We start from the raw sequence: 17,053 nt of genomic DNA, 5'->3' as shown, positions 1-17,053 counted from the left end.
AAAGGAGAACTGGGACTAGAACTTGGGTCTTTTGAAGTCCAGTCCTGTGCTTTTTCCATTGGACTAGTGGGTATGTGTCTGCATAGGTATTAATCTGTCATTTGTCTGCTGTGTGATGTTGGGCAAGTCACTTATCTTCTCTGTGCCTCAGTAACCTGATCTGTAAAAAATGGGGATAAGACTGTGAGCCCCATGTGGGACAGGGGTTGTGTCCAACCTGATTAACTTGTAACTACCCCAGCACTTAGAACAGTGCTTGGCACATAGTAAGCACTTAATAAGTACCGTTATTATTATATGATGATTATTGTACTATCTCTATGATGTGTACTGGGGGAAAAAGGAGGACAGATGTTGGTTGCCCCAGGGGTGGAAGAGTCAGCTCTGAGGGGCGATGAGGAATGTTGCCTGAATTTGCCCAGGAGAAGGTCAGGGAGTGTGTCAGATCAGATTCTCTTGTACCTCCCCCTGTGTTGACAGCATAGTAATTTCTTAATCAATTAATTATTAATATTGATAATAATAACAATTACGATAATAATAATATGAGATGCAGGAGTGTGAGCTCCTGGCCTTCTCCTTTCTTGAAGCCTGAGACAATTATCAGGGAGAGTCAGCGTCCCAGGGAGAATTTCTGCCAAGGGCGGGGGGGGGGGGATCGTGGATTGGGTGGAGGTTATTGTTTGATTTATTGATTGAAATAGGGTGGGCCTGTCTCCTGGGGATTGCCCCTCCCCACCCCCCGAGGGTCCGGGGCAACTCGCCAGTAACGGTCCCAACTGGGAAGGAGGAGAAAGGAAATGGGGCCAGGGAAGGAGGGGAAATTGCTGAAACTCTCAACGCTTAGCAAACGGTATCAGGACTTGGAGGGAGGAAGAATGAGCTTCACTGATCCTACAGTAAGGATGGGCCAGGAAGGATGCTACTTCCGCAGTGACTGATCCTGGGGACCGGCTCAGTGTGGGCTGCAGTCAGGGGATGCAGCTAACGAGCTAGCAGCACAACCCCCCCAGGGATGCCAATGCAGATCAGGTGACTGGAGGTTCAGAAAGTAGAGACCCAGGAGAACGCTAACGAGCAAAGCAACCCCAGACTGGGATCTGCAGGGGGACAGAGCAGAGCACCAGAGGGTAAAGCTTCCAGGCCTGCCAGCTTGGCCCTCTTGACTGCAGACAGGAGTCCGGCTGTCCTGACACCAACTGTTCAGTATAATAATGATGGTGTTTGCAAAGCCCTTTCTGTGTGCCAGGCACTATACTAAGCGCTGAGGTAGATACAAGCAGATCGGGTTGGACACAGTCTCAATCCCCATTTTACAGACGAGGTAACTGAGGCACAGAGAAGTTAAGTATCTTGCCCATGGGCACACAGCAGACAAGTGGCACATTAGAACCCATGACCTTCTGACTCTTAGGCCTGTGCCCTAGCCACTACGCCATGCTGCTTCTTTATAACTAGCCATGAAAGACACTGTTCTTGTTCTCTGAAAAACTTCCCTGATTAATTTCCATCACCCCAGTCGTCTTCCTGTGCCTGTCCATACTCTGTGTCATACTCTGGCCCACAGCACTTTAGAACAGATGGATTTATTAATTCACTGACCTCTCGCCAACGTCCTATTTCTTGTCTGGAATGTTCTTCATCTTCATATCCGACAGATGATTACTCTCCCCACCTTCAAAGCTTTATTGATGGCATATCTCCCCCAAGAAGCCTTCCATGACTAAGCCCTCAATTCCTCTTCTCCCTCTCCCTTCTGCATCACCTTTGCGTTTGAATTTGCACCCATTTTCCACCTATTTCTCTCCACTTAGTAACATTTCCGGAAATGACAAGGATGGCAGACCAGGTGCTAATAATGGTATTTAATAATGGCATTTGTTGAGCACTTATTATGTGCCAGGAACTGTACTAAACGCTTGGGTGGATACCAGCAAATCAGATTGGACATAGTCCCTGTCCCACATGGGGCTCACAGCCTCAATCCCCATTTTACAGACGAGGTAACTGAGGCACAGAGAAGTGAAATGACTTGCCCAAGGTCTCACAGCAGGCTAGTGGCAGAGCTGGGATTAGAACCCATGACCTTCTGACTCCCAGGGCCGTGCTCTATTCCCTACACCATGCTGCTTCTCCCAGCTGGTCATCCGGTGCCGTTTTCTAATCCCAGTGCTCCCTGCGACTCTCCATGAAACCTCAGCCCCTTCCTAGAGCCTCTGGTTTTATAAAAACATATTTTCTCCAAAACCAAATGTGATTCCAGGCCTCTTAATCAATCAATCAATCAATCAGTCACTCCCTTAGTCAATTAATGGTATTTATTGAGCACCTACTGAGTGCAAAGTAGTCCATAAATTGATCTCAGGGTAATTTTTGAAAGCCTATTGAGTGCAAAGTCATCCATCAGTCAATTAAATGGCATTTGTTTAGCACCTGCTGAGGACCTGATGGTTATCTGTCCCTCTTTTTGGGCGGCAGATGAGGCATTAAGCTAATATACAGGCACTGAGTCTCTATGGTCGGACTTCTGTTTCTCCTGCAGCTTTTCCTGTGGGATTTCATCACGGAAGAGCTTTCACCTCCTGGGGGAAAATCCAAACCGGTGCACCAGGTCCTTGAAGGCCTGCTTGACCTGCTGGTTCCGCAGGGTGTAGATGAAGGGGTTCAACACGGGGGCCACAGAGGTATTGAGCACGGCCACCACCTTGGTCAGGTCCACTCTGTCCTTAGCGGATGGTTTGATGTACATGAAGATGCAGCTCCCGTATGTGATGGAGACCACGACCATGTGGGAGGAGCAAGTGGAAAAGGCTTTTTTCCTCTGCTGAGTGGAGGGCAGTCTCAGGATGGTCCGGGCGATGGCCATGTAGGACATCACCACTAACACCAAGGTGAACAGGATTGTCCCCGAGGCCAAGACGAAATCCGTCAGCTCCAGGAATCCAGTGTCTGAGCAGGAGAGCTGGAGTACAGGGGAGCTGTCACAGAAGAAATGGTCAATGTCTACCGGGCCACAGAAGTCCAGTTGGAGGCCAAGGATCAGAGAAGGAAAGATGACCAGTAACCCCGTTAGCCAGGAGAAGAGGACCAGTAGGGTGCAGACATTCTGGCTCATGAGGGTCGCATAGTGCAGCGGCTGGCAGATAGCGACATAGCGGTCGTAGGACATGGCGGCCAGGAGGAAGAATTCGGTCGCCCCCAGCAGAAATACGAAGAATAGCTGTGTTGCACAACAGTTGTAGGAAATGGTCCTGTCCCCCGTAGTGATGGTGGCCAAGAATCTGGGAATGCAGGTAGACGTGAAGCAGATCTCCAGGAAGGAGAAACAGCGCAGGAAGAAGTACATGGGGGTGTGGAGGCGGGAGTCCAGCAGGGTGAGGGTGACGATGGTCAGGTTGCCGGTGATGCTCAATACGTAGGTGACAGACATATAGAGGAGAATCACCGTCTGCAAGTCCGGGTCGTCCGTGAACCCTAGGAGGATGAACTCAGTCACTTGCGTGTGATTCCTCATGGCCGACCTGCGACTCCTGTTGGAGAACACCAGCTCCAATCCAGCTCACTGATGGGGGACAGAGGACTGTGTCATCTCTTGGTCCAGATTAAGTGCAGGGACAGCTCCGAAATGCCTAGAGTTTTCCACTCCGGGCCCGGTGCCCGAGACCTTGGGCATGGCAGAGTCAGGACCCAATCCTTGAAATGACTTCATGGATTTATGGCAGACACCTCTCCACGGGAAAATGGACGCCTGATGGTCCCAGCCGCGGTCAATCAATCAATCAATCAATCAATCGTATTTACTGAGTGCTTACTGTGTGCAGAGCACTGTACTAAGCGCTTGGGAAGTACAAGTTGGCAACATATAGAGACAAGTTGGCAACAAGTTGGCAATATACCCAACAGTGGGCTCACCGTCTAGAAGGGGGAGACAGAGAACAAAACAAAGCATATTAACAAAATACAATAAATAGAATAGATATCTAGAAGTGAAATAAATTTTATTTATTTATTTATTTATTTATTTATTTATTTATTTATTCATTTATTTATTTAACCTAAGGAGACGGTCCTTAGGTTCCGCACAGAAATCCTGTCTGACGGTGGACTAAAGATAATATTTATTGAGAACCCTGGTTAAATAATCAGCGTGTTTTTGTCAAGCCCTTACTATGTGCCAAGCACTGTACTAAGCGATGGGGTGGATATAAGATACTTAGGTCCCACTTGGGACTCACAATCTAAGTGGGAGGGAGACCAGAAATTGAATCCCCATTTTGCAGATGAGGGAACTGATGCACAGACAATGTAGGCGTCTGGCCCAAGGTCGCACAGCAGGTAGGTATTGGAGCAGGAAGTAGAACTCGTGTCCTCTGACTCTCAGGCCATGCTTTTTCCACCAGGCAAAACTACCTCTTAAGATTCAAAGATTTGGATTAAGGGTGTAGGTAGTATGCTCAAAGATTTAGCAGCCATCAGGGAGCCTCCTTGGATCAAAGGGGATAGAGCACGAGCATGACAGGCCAGAAAGACCTGGATTCTAATCCCAGCTCAGCCACTTGTCTGCTGTGTGACCTTGGACAAGTCACTTAACTTCTCAGAGCTTCAGTCACCTCATCTGTAAACTGGGGATTAAGACTATGAGCCCTATGTGGGACTGACACTGTACCCAACAGGATTGATTGCCTTGTATCTCCCCCAGCGCTTAGTACAGTGACTGGAACATAGTACATGCTTAACAAGTACCACAATTATTATTATTATTATTAATTTTTATTATTGGGACCCTGCTTGGGACAGTAAGGATGATAGCGTGAAATGGGGATAGAGTTCTCTCTCTCTCTCTCTCTCTCTCTCTCTCTCTCTCTGTGTGTGTGTGTGTGTGTGTGTGTGTGTGTATTTGTCTCTCCCTAAGGTCTTTCTGGATGAAGCCCTCTTTTTCACTACTCCCTCTCCCTTCTGCGTCACTTACACACTTGGAATTTTACCTTTTAAGTACTTGTTATTCACCCGACCTTCAGCCATACAACACCTATGGCTATACCCGCAATTTATTTATGGATTTATATTTATGTCTGCCTCCCCCTTTATACTATTTGATTCTTGTGGTCAGGTAACGTGTCTACCAACTCTGTTGTCATTCATTCAATCGTATTTATTGAGCGCTTACTGTGTGTAGAGCACTGTACTAAGCGCTTACCTCTCCAAAGTGTTTTGTAAAGTGCTTTGAGCCCATTAAGCCCTCAATAAATACCTTTGATTGATTATTGTCGGATAATTACCAGTTATGAAGTGAGGACTCCAGGACAGGGTCACTGGTTCCGGGAGTGCAGGGATCGAGGGAAGGTGGATGCAGTCTTCCACAGATTGAGGTTCTGAAATTCACAACGGGAAAGGAATAGACCAAGGTGACCCTGAGAGGTCCTCCCTTCCCTAGCACTCTGCCCTTATTCTGGGGGTTGGCCCAGGCCCGGAGCAGTGACAAGGAGATAAGGCCATGCCTGCCTGGAATTTCCCACCTGTTCCCCTGCTCCAGGCTTACATGCACCTCTCCAGATCCTGCTCGCTTCCTCTCCCTCCCATCGCCATTGGACAAGTGATTCCATCTATGCCCAACAATGCCGAAGTTTCGGCATCCTCTGGTAAAGAGGAGAGAAGGAAGGCATCAGAACTTTTCTCAGCTCATAACAGGGGAGTCATTCTTGACACTTTGGGCAGGAGATGGGCTTCTCTACCTAAGGCGGGACCAAGAGTGGGGCTTTTATGCTCTTTGGTTCCATATGGGCACAAGGGGACCAACTGTAAGAAGAATGAAAGTCTCCCCGGGGGCGAGTCAGGAGACATTAATGAATGAATGATTCTTTGTTGGCTCTGGCTGCGAAAGTTTAATCCCCGGTTGGATTGGAGGAGGATTGGAGGGTTGGAGGATGGGGCAAAAACTCAGCCATTCCAAGCCGTCAATTCCCAGCCCAGGTGACCAAGAGGAGAGCAAGGGAAATGGAGTAATGGGTCTCTTCCTTCTACCAATGGTGTGTAAGCCTAGGGGTGGTTGAAGTATTGGGCTCTTTTGGGGATGGAACTTACATTCAATTAATCCATCAGTTGTATTTCCTTAGCTCCCACTGGGGATCCAGCACTGTGCTGAGAGCTTGGGAGAGGACAATGGAAGCAGTAGCTGGGAAGCATCGTGGCCTAGTGTAAAGGAAAGGAACACGGGCCTGGAAGTCAGCCTGTGTATTAATCTTAGCTTTGCCACTTGCCAGCTGGGTGACCATGGGCAAGTCAGTTAACTTCTCTGTGCCTCAGTTCTCCTGTACTCCCTCCTACTTAGACTGTGACCCCCAGGCAAATCAGGAACGCTGTCCAACCTAAGTAATATTTTTCTACTCCCAATCTTAGAACAGTCTGACACACAGTAAAGCGCTTAACAAATACCATAAAAATGTGGATTCATTCATTCATTCAGTCATATTTATTGAGCGCTTACTGTGTGCAGAGCACTGTACTAAGCAGTTGGAAAGTACAATTCGGCAACGGAGACAATCCCTACCCAACAAAGGGCTCAAAACCTAGAAGGGGAGACAGACAACAAAACAAAACAAGTAGACAGACATCAAAAGTATCAAAATAGATAAATAGAATTATAGAGATATGTAAATCACTAATAAAATTAATAGAATAATAAATGTGTACAAATATACCTAAGTGCTTTAAGGCGGAAAAGGGGGTAGAGCAGAGGCAGGAAGTAGGGTCGATGGGAGGGGAGGAGGAACAGAGGAAAAGGGGGGATCAGTCTGGGAAGCACTCCTGGAGGAGGTGAGCTCTCAGTAGAGCTTTGAAACAGGGAAGAGAGATAGTTTGGTGAATGTGAGGAGGGAGGGCATTCCAGGCCAGAGGTTTGAATCCTACACCCTCCTACTTTGATTGTGTTCACCATCTGGGACAGGGACGGTGTCTATCCTGATTATCTTGTATCTACCCCAACGCTTAGTACAGTGCTTGTCACAAAGTAGGCAGCGTGGCTCAGTGGAAAGAGCACGGGCTTTGGAGTCAGAGGTCATGGATTCAAATCCCAGTTCCCCCAGGTGTCAGCTGTGTGTCTTTGGGCAAATCACTTAACTTCTCTGTGCCTCAGTTACCCCATTTGTAAAATGGGGATTAAGACTGCGAGCCCCCCGTGGGACAACCTGATCATCTTGTAATCTCCCCAGCGCTTAGAACAGTGCTTTGCACATAGTAAGTGCTTAATAAATGCCATATTATTATTATTATTATTAAGTACCATAAAAAAGAGACATGATACCTGCCTTCAAAGAGCTTACCGCCCTTAGTGGGATTTTCTGCTTTGGACCTCAGGGTTCTGCCTCTCTTCCTGTCCTAGTGGAACTTATCGCTAGTACTGTCTTCCCTCGGAGAGGTGGGAGAACGTTTTTCGCCTTTCCTGAAGCCCCTAACAGCACCCTCACCCGTTCGAATGAACGGTTTCGAATGTGGTTGGGGGGCCGAAGCGGGGGCGGGGGTAATCGACTGTCGGATATGAAGAGGGAGGGCATTCCAAGCCAGAGGCAGGACGTGGGCCAGAGGTCGGTGGCGATCTATTTCCACCTTGTGGCCTGGCCCGCCATGTTAGAGCCCCAAATACCAAGACGTTAGAGAAACAGCTGCTCCAGGAGACGCTGCAGGCTGCGCTCCAGGGTAGGGACTGGGGGACAAGCCAGAGCGTCTCTGGTCAGGGTGTGTGTGCGTGTGAATGGGACTGTGGTTCTGGGCTGCGTGAGCCGGTCCGACAGTGGAGCCTTACCTGAGACTGGGGTTGGGGGTTGCGGGGGAGTCACGTTCGGGCAGTGAGCCTCCTGCAGACGAGGGTGAGGCTCCAAAGCAGCGGCAGCTCAGACTCTCTGGGTGTGCAGCAGGGTAGAAGGGAGAGCGGTAGGGGAAGGGCAGTGAGAGGTCCACGGCGGTGACAGCTTGGAACCCCCGCTCCGCGCTGCAGGTCCCACACCCCAGGCAGGCCGCAGGGGTGTCGACGAGACTCGGATTTCCCTCCCCACACGGTGGAACTCAACCCAGGCCACGATTTGGAGCGGGCAAAAAGAGACCACGGCAGCCCGGAGACGCCCCCCGGCAGCAAAGGCTCCGTGCGCGGGACTTTCCTGTGGAAGAAACAAGGGGCTCACTTCTCTGACACGGAGCCAGAGGCCGAGGAAAGCGAAAAAACGAAGGGAAAGAGACACCGCCTACCATTCAGTCAATCAAGGGTATTTACTGAAAGCCACGGTGAGCAGTACAGTATACTGAGTGCTTGGGGCGGGGGGGCAATAGGACTAGGAGATGCAATTTATCAGTCATCTTTATCATTCTCTATCTCCTTGCCTCTCTCTCCTCATGGTTAAGTAGACAGACTCCGGTGACTTCGTGGGTGAGGAGGACCCGGTGAAATGAAGAGACTGGCAGTGGGAAAAAGGGATAGGACGACGGGTGAGGGCGCTGATAGGTACTCCTGGAAAGGGGAATAACTTTCTCCCACCTTCAAAGGGAGGACAGTGTTAGCGATGAGTTCCACTGAGACAGGAGGAGAGGCAGGACCTTGGAGGACAACGTGGGCGAGATAGATTAGATGGAGGCACAGTGAGAAGGTTGGCATTAGAGGAGCAAAATGTGTTGTCTGGATTGTAGTTGGAGACTAGCAAGGTGAAGTAGGAGGGGGCAAGGCTATTGCCTGCTTTAAAGCCAATAGTGAGGAGTTTTTGTTGGATGTGGAGGTGGATGGACAAGCACTGGAGTATTTTGAAGAGTGGGGAGACATGTCCTCAACGTTTTTGTAGAAAAATGATCCAGGCAGCAGAGTGAAGTATGGGCTAGAGTGGGGAGAGACAGAGGCTGGGAGGTCAGCAAGAAGGCTGATGCAGTAATCCAGGCGGGGTACGATGAGGGATTGGATTAACGTGGTAGCAGTTTGGAAGAAGAGTGAAGAAAGGGTGGATTTTAGCGATGTTGTGAAGGTGGGACCGACAGGATTTAGTGATGTGTTAAAGCCTTACCCATGTCAACAGCTCGCGCTCAATACCTGGACAGGCGACCATGGGCTGAGACCTCCTGGGAAGGTGTGGGATTAAAGGTCCCTGAGTAGGAGCTAACGGTTGACTCTTGAATTCTCTATGTTGCACCTCTCTGGGAGAATCAATCAATCGTACTTATTGAGCGCTTACTGTGTGCAGAGTATCTGTCACTTCCTCTCTCCTTCCCTCCCTCTCTTCCTTCCCCTGTGGGTCCTCCCTTGTCTATCTCATGTACAGGAGCGAAGCTCTCCCTTCCACAGCTCTCGGGCTGTTCTCCTTCCTCAGCTCTCCCTTCCCCAACCTTTCTGTCCTTCCCTCTTGTTTGAGAAGGAAACAGGAATAGGCGGGGAAAAGAAGTGAGGTACCTTTTCCCTCTGCCCTGTGCAGGACAGGACACTGCAGAAACTTGTGACTCTGATGCTAGCTGGAGTGTCCTGGCCCGAAATGGGGACGGCTTTATCCCAGGGCGACTCTAGCTCTGATCAACCCACTTATTGGGGGAGCTGCCGCCCGAAAGAACGTGGTAGAGTTTCCAGACATAATTCTTGTCTTTAGGCCCCTCTGACACTCTGCTCCCCACATCCTTCTCTCCGGCGTTTCGCAGGTCCCCGTGTTATCGGGTCAGGGCTGAGACAGGGGCAGCTGACCGAGAGACCCAGACACACCCCTCTTCTGTCATCGGGGCTCTCCCAGGGGGACGCCTCCGTGTCCACTCCCTCCCAGATGCCTGATCAGTGGTTGTGGACTGGAGATTATGACAGGTCCATTTATTCAGCTTCCCGGAAGCTCAGAATGTCCAGAGCCCCATCGGAGAGTCGCCTTGGAGGTTGCTAATGCCCTGCCCACTGCTGCAGCTCATGTGACAATATGTGTTCCCCACGGGAACACAGACTGACACTCGGTTCTGGGTCTAGCTGTATCCCTGCCGCCATTTTGAGCTGTTCTTTCCTGTGGGAGTCCACTGTCATGGGCTGGCCCGGCAGTTAATCAATCAATCAATCAATAAATCAGTATTAATGATTAGAGAAGCAGCGTGGCTCAGTGGAAAGAGCCCAGGCTTTGGAGTCAGAGGTCATGGGTTCGAATCCCGACTCCACCACATGTCTGCTGCGTGACCTTGGGCAAGTCACTTAACTTCTCTGTGCCTCAGTTACCTCATCTGTAAAATGGGGATTAAGACTGTGAGCCCCACGTGGGACAACTTGATCACCTTGTATCCCCCCCAGCGCTTAGAACAGTGCTCTGCACATAGTAAGCGCTTAACAAATGCCATTATTATTATTATTATTATTATTATTATTATTATTATTATTATTAGTCAATCTAGTGCCTCCCGGTAGGACCTTCCGAAACTGCTGACCATACTCCCTTGCCCAGGCCTCGGGTGAGTAGGGAGAGAAAGGCCTGGGATCAGTCTCTCCACTTGGTAACATTTCCGGGAACAACAACAAGGATGACAGACCAGGTGCTAACTAGCTTCCCCCAGCCTGTCGTCCGGTGTTGTTTCCCTGATCCCAATGTTCCCTGTGGCTTTCCCCTAAATCTCAGCCCCTTTCTAGGACTTCTGGTTTTATATTACTATGTTCTTCCCCTAAATCTCACCCAGCCTCATATGAACTGGGATTCCAGGTCTGCAAATTAATCCATCACTCCTTTCGTCCATCTCTGGTATTTACTGAGCACCTACTAAGTGGAAATCAATTCATCAGTTGATGTCATGGTATCTTTTTAGAGTCTATTTAGTGCAAAGCAATCCATCAATCAATGAAATGGCATTTGTTGATCACTTAGTGCTGATAGTATATGTTGAGGGCGGACTGAGTATTAGGCAATCCATCCATCAATCAAATAGAATCTATTGACTGTCTAGTGAGTCTTAGGCACTCTACTACTACTTGCCAGTAGTTTCCAATCAAATGGAGGAGATAGATGGAGATGACTTCCAAAGAGTGGGAGCCAGAGTCAAAACAAAGATTAGTTAGGGAACGGAACAAATAGGACAGATTGGAATGTCTGCCCAAATCAGATGAAATCAGTGTAATACAGTATAAATGAGACAATGCATATATGTCAAGGATACATGTGAGAGGGGGAATGAGAGGGTGGGAGTGAGTTGGGAAGTGGGAGGGTGGGAGTGGGACAGAAGAGAGAGAGGGTGGGAGTGAGAGAGGGAAGTGAGAGGATGGGAGTAAAAGGTGGTGAGCCTTTGGCTTCCCCTCCCTGTAATTCAATCGTATTTATTGAGCGCTTACTGTGTGCAAAGCACTGTACTAAGCGCTTGAGAAGTGCAAGTCGGTAAGATATAGAGACGGTCCCTACCCAACAATTGGCTCACAGTCTAGAAGGGGGAGACAGACAACAAAACAAAACACGTAGGCAGATGTAATAACCAATGAGGTAGCTCCTCATTCATTCATTCATTCATTCAATCTTATTTATTGAGCGTTCACTGTGTGCACAGCACTGTACTAAGCGCTTGGGGGAAGTATACTACAGCAATAATGAGAGACAATCTCCGCCCACAACGAGCTCACAGTCTGGGGCGGGAAGGGGGGACGACACATACATCAATACAAGTAAATAGACATCAATATAAATAAATACAATTACTGATAAATACATAAGTGCTGCGGGGTAGGGGTAGCGGGGGGAAGAGCAAAGGGAGCGAGGCATGGCTAAAGGGCCTCTTGCTAAAAGTCCTCAATTAGCTCGGATACAGATGGAGATTTGAAAAGAAAAACATTGAACCTGGAGATTTCTATTGGCTTCGGCACAGAGTCGCTGAACAAACCTCGGAATGCCTCTCACATAAAGTGAAAAGGCTTGACTCCCCCCTGAGTGGATGAGGACAAAAGGCTGAGGCAGCAGAGAACCTGGCCAGATGAGGGATTTCCAGGAGGGCGGGCGTGGGGGCTCACAGAGGGCGCACAGAGGGATGTTTGTTAGATAGCGAATGAAACAGTAGGCTAATGTGCAGGTGCCGAGTCTCTGGTCGACCCTCTTCTTCTCCTGCAGATTTTCCTGTAGGATCTCATCGCTGAAGAATCCTCACCCCTTGGCGGAAAATTCAACTCGGTGCACCAGGTCCCTGATGGCCTGCTTGACCTGCTGGTTTCGTAGGGTGTAGATGAAGGGGTTCATCATGGGGACCACGGAAGTGTAGAGCACGGCTACACCCTTGTTTAAGTCCACCCTGTCCCTGGCAGACGGTTTGATGTACATAAAGATGCAGCTCCCGTATGTGATGGAGACCACGACCATGTGGGAGGAGCAGGTTGAAAAGGCCTTTTTCCTCTGCTGAGCGGAGGGCAGTCTCAGGATGGCGCGGGTGATGGCCATGTAGGACACGGCCACTAGCATTAAGGTGACCAGTTGTGTCCCCATGGCCAAGATGAAAGCCATCAGCTCCAGGAAGCCGGTGTCTGAGCAGGAGAGCAGGAGAAGGGGGGAGACATCACATAAGAAATGGTCAATGTCTACCGGGCCACAGAAGTCCAATTGGAGGCCAAGGATAACAGGAGGAAAGATGTACAGGAACCCGATTAGCCAGGAGCAGAGGACCAGTAGGGTGCAGGCTTTCTGGCTCATGATGGTCATGTAGTGCAGCGGCCGGCAGATAGCGACGTAGCGGTCGTAGGACATGGCAGCCAAGAGGAAGAACTCGGTCACTCCCAAGAGGATGACAAAAAATAGCTGAGTTGCACAGCAGTTGTAGGAAATCGTCTTATCCCCCGTGACAATGGTAGCCAGGAATCTGGGAATGCAGGCAGAGGTGACACAGATCTCCAGGAAGGAGAAGCAGCGCAAGAAGAAGTACATGGGGGTGTGGAGGCGGGAGTCCAGCAGGGTGAGGGTGACGATGGTCAGGTTGCCGGTGACACTCAGTACGTAGGAGGTAGACATGAAGAGGAAAATCACCGCTTGCAAGTCCGGGTCGTCTGTGAGCCCTAGGAGGATGAACTCAGTCACTTGCGTGTGATTCCTCATGGCCGAGCTGTGACTCCTGTTGTATAACGCCAGAGGACTGTCAATTCAGCTCACTGGAGCGGGACAGAGAGGTGTGACTCCTCCCCCACTAGACGAGCTGGGTAGGAACATCTCCGGCTGTGGGAGAAGTCGGGCATGGGAGGGTCACAACCCAATCCTTGAGATGACTTCATGGGTTGATGGCAGACACCTCCCCGCGGGACAACGGAAGCGTGGTTGTCCTAGCTATGACCCTTAGCCTTCGTCCCCAAAAACCTGCCTGATAGTTGGAGTAGAGATTATCTTTACTGAGCACCTATTTGGGCGGGTCCAGCTCTAATATCTCGGGGAAGTACATCACAACTATTCCCTGCTCATAAAGAGCTTCCATTCTTGTGGGGTGGCAAACGTAAACATACTTACCAATAGCATGGTCAAAATGAGAAATCGAATAGCGTGTATAACTGATTGTTGAGAATGGGTGCAGATTGCCTCCTGGAGCATGGGCCAGTGAATGCCTTGTGTACATGGGATGGGGGAAAAATTGATCTTTGCCCAAGCCCATGAATATCAAGCTTTCGCCTGAATATATGCCCCCATCAACCCATCAACTGTCAGTATCTGGATAACTGAGATTGTCAGGAACCTTGAGGGAGGAAGAGTGTTTGGAATCATGAGCATAAGACTCAGTGAGTGTTAAGGAGCTCATGGCTCAGTCATTCCCTGGAGATGTTGCTAGAAAAGGGAGAAGGCCCTGAGGAGACAAGTCCGAGATGTCTGCCCTGGGTGAATAATAAATAAGGTAATCAGATCTCATAGTAGGTTCACAATCTAAGTAGGAGAGAGACCAATAATTGAATCCCCATTTTGCAGATGAGGGAACTGAAGCATGGAGAAATTAAATGACTAGTCAAAGTTACCTAGCAGGTAAGTGGCTGAGCATAGATTAGAATCCAGGTCCTCTGACATCCAAGATGTGCCTTTTCCACTAGACTACACTACTTCTGAAGATTAGAGGATCTGGATACATGGTGCAGGTGAGGTACTCAGATACTAACCAGCCATCAGGGAGCCTCTCTGGATCAAAGGGACACTGCTTGGAACAGCAAGGATGACAAAGAGCAGATTGGGAATTGAGTTCTGGGGGGTGTGTGTGTGTGTGTGTGTGTGTGTGTGTGTGTGTGTGTGTGTGTGTGTGTGTGTGTGTGTGTGTGTGTGTGTGAGTGTGTTTGTATTTGTCTCTCCCAGAAGTCTTTCCGGATGAAGTCCTCTCTTCCTTTAATAATAATTATGGTATTTGTTAAGTGATTACTTCGTGCCAAGCACTGTACTAAACGCTAGGGTAGATACAAGGTAATCAGGTAATCAGGTGAGGATCACAATCTTAATCCCCATTTTTACAGATGAGGTAACTGAGGCCCCGAGAAGTTAAGTGGCTTGCCCAAGTTCACACGGCAGAAAGAGGCGGAGTCGAGATTAGAACCCACGAACTCTGACACCCAAGCCCATGTTCTTGACACTAGGCTATGCTGCTTCTCTACTTCTTCTCCCTTCTGCACCGTTTATACATTTGGGTGTTTACCGTTTAAGTACTTGCTATTCACCCCACCTTCAATATTACAGTACTTACATATATATCCGTAATTCGTTTATGGATTTATATTTATGTCTCTCACTCCCTCTATATTGTGATCAGGTTATTGTGATCAGGGTACGGGTCTACCAACTCTGTTGTACTCTCCCAAGAGCTTCAAGAAGTGCTGTGTGCACAATAAGCTCTCAATAAACACTATTGACTGATTGATTTATTGACTGATAATTACCAGTTCTGAAAGGGGGCTCCACGACAGTATCACAGGCTCTGGGAGTTCGTGACTGGAGGGAAGGTGGCTGCAGTAATCCATGGATTGAGGCTCTGAAATCCACAATGGACCCTGAGAGGTCCTCGCTTCCCTAGCACTCTGCCCTGATTCCGGGTGTCATCCCAAATGCCCGTCTTGCAATTGGCAGGGAAGCGACGCTGAGATAATGTCATGCCTGTGTGGAATTTCCCACCTATTCCCATGTTCCAGGCTTTCACACACCTCTCCAAACGATGCTCACCTTTGTCCTTCCATCACCATTGGACACGCGACCCCATCAAATCAACATGAAGCCAAAGTGGATGGGAAGGAAGCCCATTCTAGACTGTGAGCCCGTTGTTGGGTAGGGACCGTCTCTATATGTTTCCAACTTGTACTTCCCAAGCGCTTAGTACAGTGCTCTGCACACAGTAAGCACTCAATAAATAAGATTGAATGAATGAAGGAAGCCATCGGTATTTTTCTCTGCTCATAGCAGGTAAGTCAGTCTGGAACCTTTGAGTGGAAGATGGGCTATTCTACCTAATGCAGGAGCAAGAGTGTAGGTTTTATTCTCTTTGGTTTCTGATGGGCACAAGGGGACCAATTGTGAGAACAATGAAAGTCTCCGGAGGGATGAGTCAGGAGACACTAATGAATGGTAGATTGTTTGGTGGCTCTGGCTGTGAACGTTTAATTCCCGGATTGGAGACATGTCCAGAGGGATGGGGTGCAGCCACAGCCATTCCAAACCATTAATCCCTAATCCAGGTAACCAAGAGGAGAGTAAGCAAGGTGGAGCAATTAGGATCTCTCTTCACATTCATTCATTCATTCATTCAATTGCATTTATTGAGCGCTTACTGTGTGCAGAGCACTGTACTAAGCGCTTGGGAAGTACAAGTTGGCAACATATAGAGACGGTCCCTACCCAACAGTGGGCTCACAGTCTAGAAGGGGGAGACAGAGAACAAAGCAAAACATATTAACAAAATAAAATAATTAGAATAAATATGTACAAATAAAATAAATAGAGTAATAAATACGTACAAACATATATACATATATACAGGTGTTGTGGGGAGGGGAAGGAAGAAAGGTGGGGGGATGGGGAAGGGGAAGAGGGAGAGAGAAAGGACGGGGCTCAGTCTGGGAAGGCCCCCTGGAGAAGGTGAGCTCTCAGTAGGGCCTTGAAGGGAGGAAGAGAGCTAGCTTGGCGGATGTGAGGAGGGAGGGTATTCCAGGCCAGGGGGATGACGTGGGCCGGGAATCGACGGCGGGACAGGCGAGAACGAGGCACGGTGAGGAGATTAGCGGCAGAGTGGAGGGTGCGGGCTGGGCTGTAGAAGGAGAGAAGGGAGGTGAGGTAGGAGGGGGCGAGGTGATGGAGAGCCTTGAAGCCGAGGGTGAGGAGTTCTCCCTTCTGCTAGGTCCAGAGGTGGTGAGGTATTGGGATGAATTACTCTAGGGTCAGTGCTCCTCGCATCTCTCCCCGAGACTCAGCTCCCTTGTAGAACCTCCACTCTTGCATCGAAATGCTCCCGCCCAGACCAAATAGGATGTCGGTCTAGCAATTATTTAATCAACTGGCCAATCAGTTATTCAATGGTATTTATGAGCACCTATTACTTAAATATCTCATGGTATTAACTGAGAGCCTAGAGAGTGTAAAACAGTCCATCAGTCAATCAGTTGGCATTTATTGAGCATCTACTGAGAGCAAAGCAATCCATCAATCAATTCGTTTGTATTTATTGAGGGCATACTGAGTGCGAAGAAATTCGTTCATTCAATCGAATTTATTGAGCGATTACTGTGTGTATTGTACTAAGCGCTTATAATAATAATGGTATTTGTTAAGCGCTTACTATGTGCCAAGCACTGTTCTAAGCGCTGAATAGGGATACAAGGTAATCAGGTTGTCCCACGTGGGGCTCACAGTCTTAATTCCCATTTTACAGATGAGGTAACTCAGACACAGAGTAGTTAAGTGAGTTGCCCAAAGTCACACAGCTGACAAGTGGCAGAGCCGGAACCCACGACCTCTGACTCCCAAGCCAGTGCTCTTTCCACTGAGTCACGCTGCTTCTCCATCAATCAAACGGAATCTTGTGACTGGCTGCTGACTGAGTTCCAGGCACTGTACTCAATGCTTGGGAGAGCACAACTAAAGAAAGACACGGAGTTTAT

The 17,053-nt window shown here is 48.9% G+C and overlaps 2 protein-coding genes across 2 annotated transcripts; both read right to left on the bottom strand.

Annotated features, from left to right (window-relative positions):
* Positions 1–2,575: 2,575 nt before the first annotated feature.
* On the bottom strand, positions 2,576–3,532 carry LOC119933372 (olfactory receptor 6C74-like). Its single transcript, XM_038752855.1, has one exon. It carries the CDS (start codon positions 3,512–3,514, stop codon positions 2,576–2,578), a length of 939 nt encoding a protein of 312 aa, XP_038608783.1. The 5' UTR covers positions 3,515–3,532.
* Positions 3,533–5,309: 1,777 nt separating this feature from the next.
* LOC119932940 (olfactory receptor 6C74-like) lies at positions 5,310–13,070 on the bottom strand. The gene is made up of 7 exons (XM_038752064.1): positions 12,109–13,070; positions 9,039–9,093; positions 8,371–8,444; positions 8,073–8,150; positions 7,799–7,984; positions 5,540–5,636; positions 5,310–5,372 (listed from the first exon to the last, which is right to left on the bottom strand). The coding sequence occupies exons 1-7, from the start codon at positions 13,041–13,043 to the stop codon at positions 5,310–5,312; spliced, it is 1,488 nt and encodes a 495-aa protein (XP_038607992.1). The 5' UTR covers positions 13,044–13,070.
* Positions 13,071–17,053: the final 3,983 nt, after the last annotated feature.

Source organism: Tachyglossus aculeatus, chromosome 10 (assembly GCF_015852505.1).
Source record: "Tachyglossus aculeatus isolate mTacAcu1 chromosome 10, mTacAcu1.pri, whole genome shotgun sequence".
NCBI classification, from domain to species: Eukaryota; Metazoa; Chordata; class Mammalia; order Monotremata; family Tachyglossidae; genus Tachyglossus; species Tachyglossus aculeatus.
The sequence above is the reverse complement of the archived record's forward strand: the minus strand, read 5'-3'. Positions and strand labels throughout refer to the sequence as shown.

Excerpts from the sequence above, each read along its gene's own strand:
- LOC119933372 (XM_038752855.1), bottom strand. The coding sequence starts at position 3,514 with ATGAGGAATCACACGCAAGTGACTGAGTTCATCCTCCTAGGGTTCACG.
- LOC119932940 (XM_038752064.1), bottom strand. The coding sequence starts at position 13,043 with ATGAGGAATCACACGCAAGTGACTGAGTTCATCCTCCTAGGGCTCACA. Across the intron at positions 7,985-8,072 it reads CTTTTTGCCCGCTCCAAATC|CGCGGAGCGGGGGTTCCAAG; the intron begins GTGGCCTGGGTT and ends TGGGACCTGCAG. Across the intron at positions 5,373-5,539 it reads CAGGATCTGGAGAGGTGCAT|AACCTCAATCTGTGGAAGAC; the intron begins GTAAGCCTGGAG and ends TGTGAATTTCAG.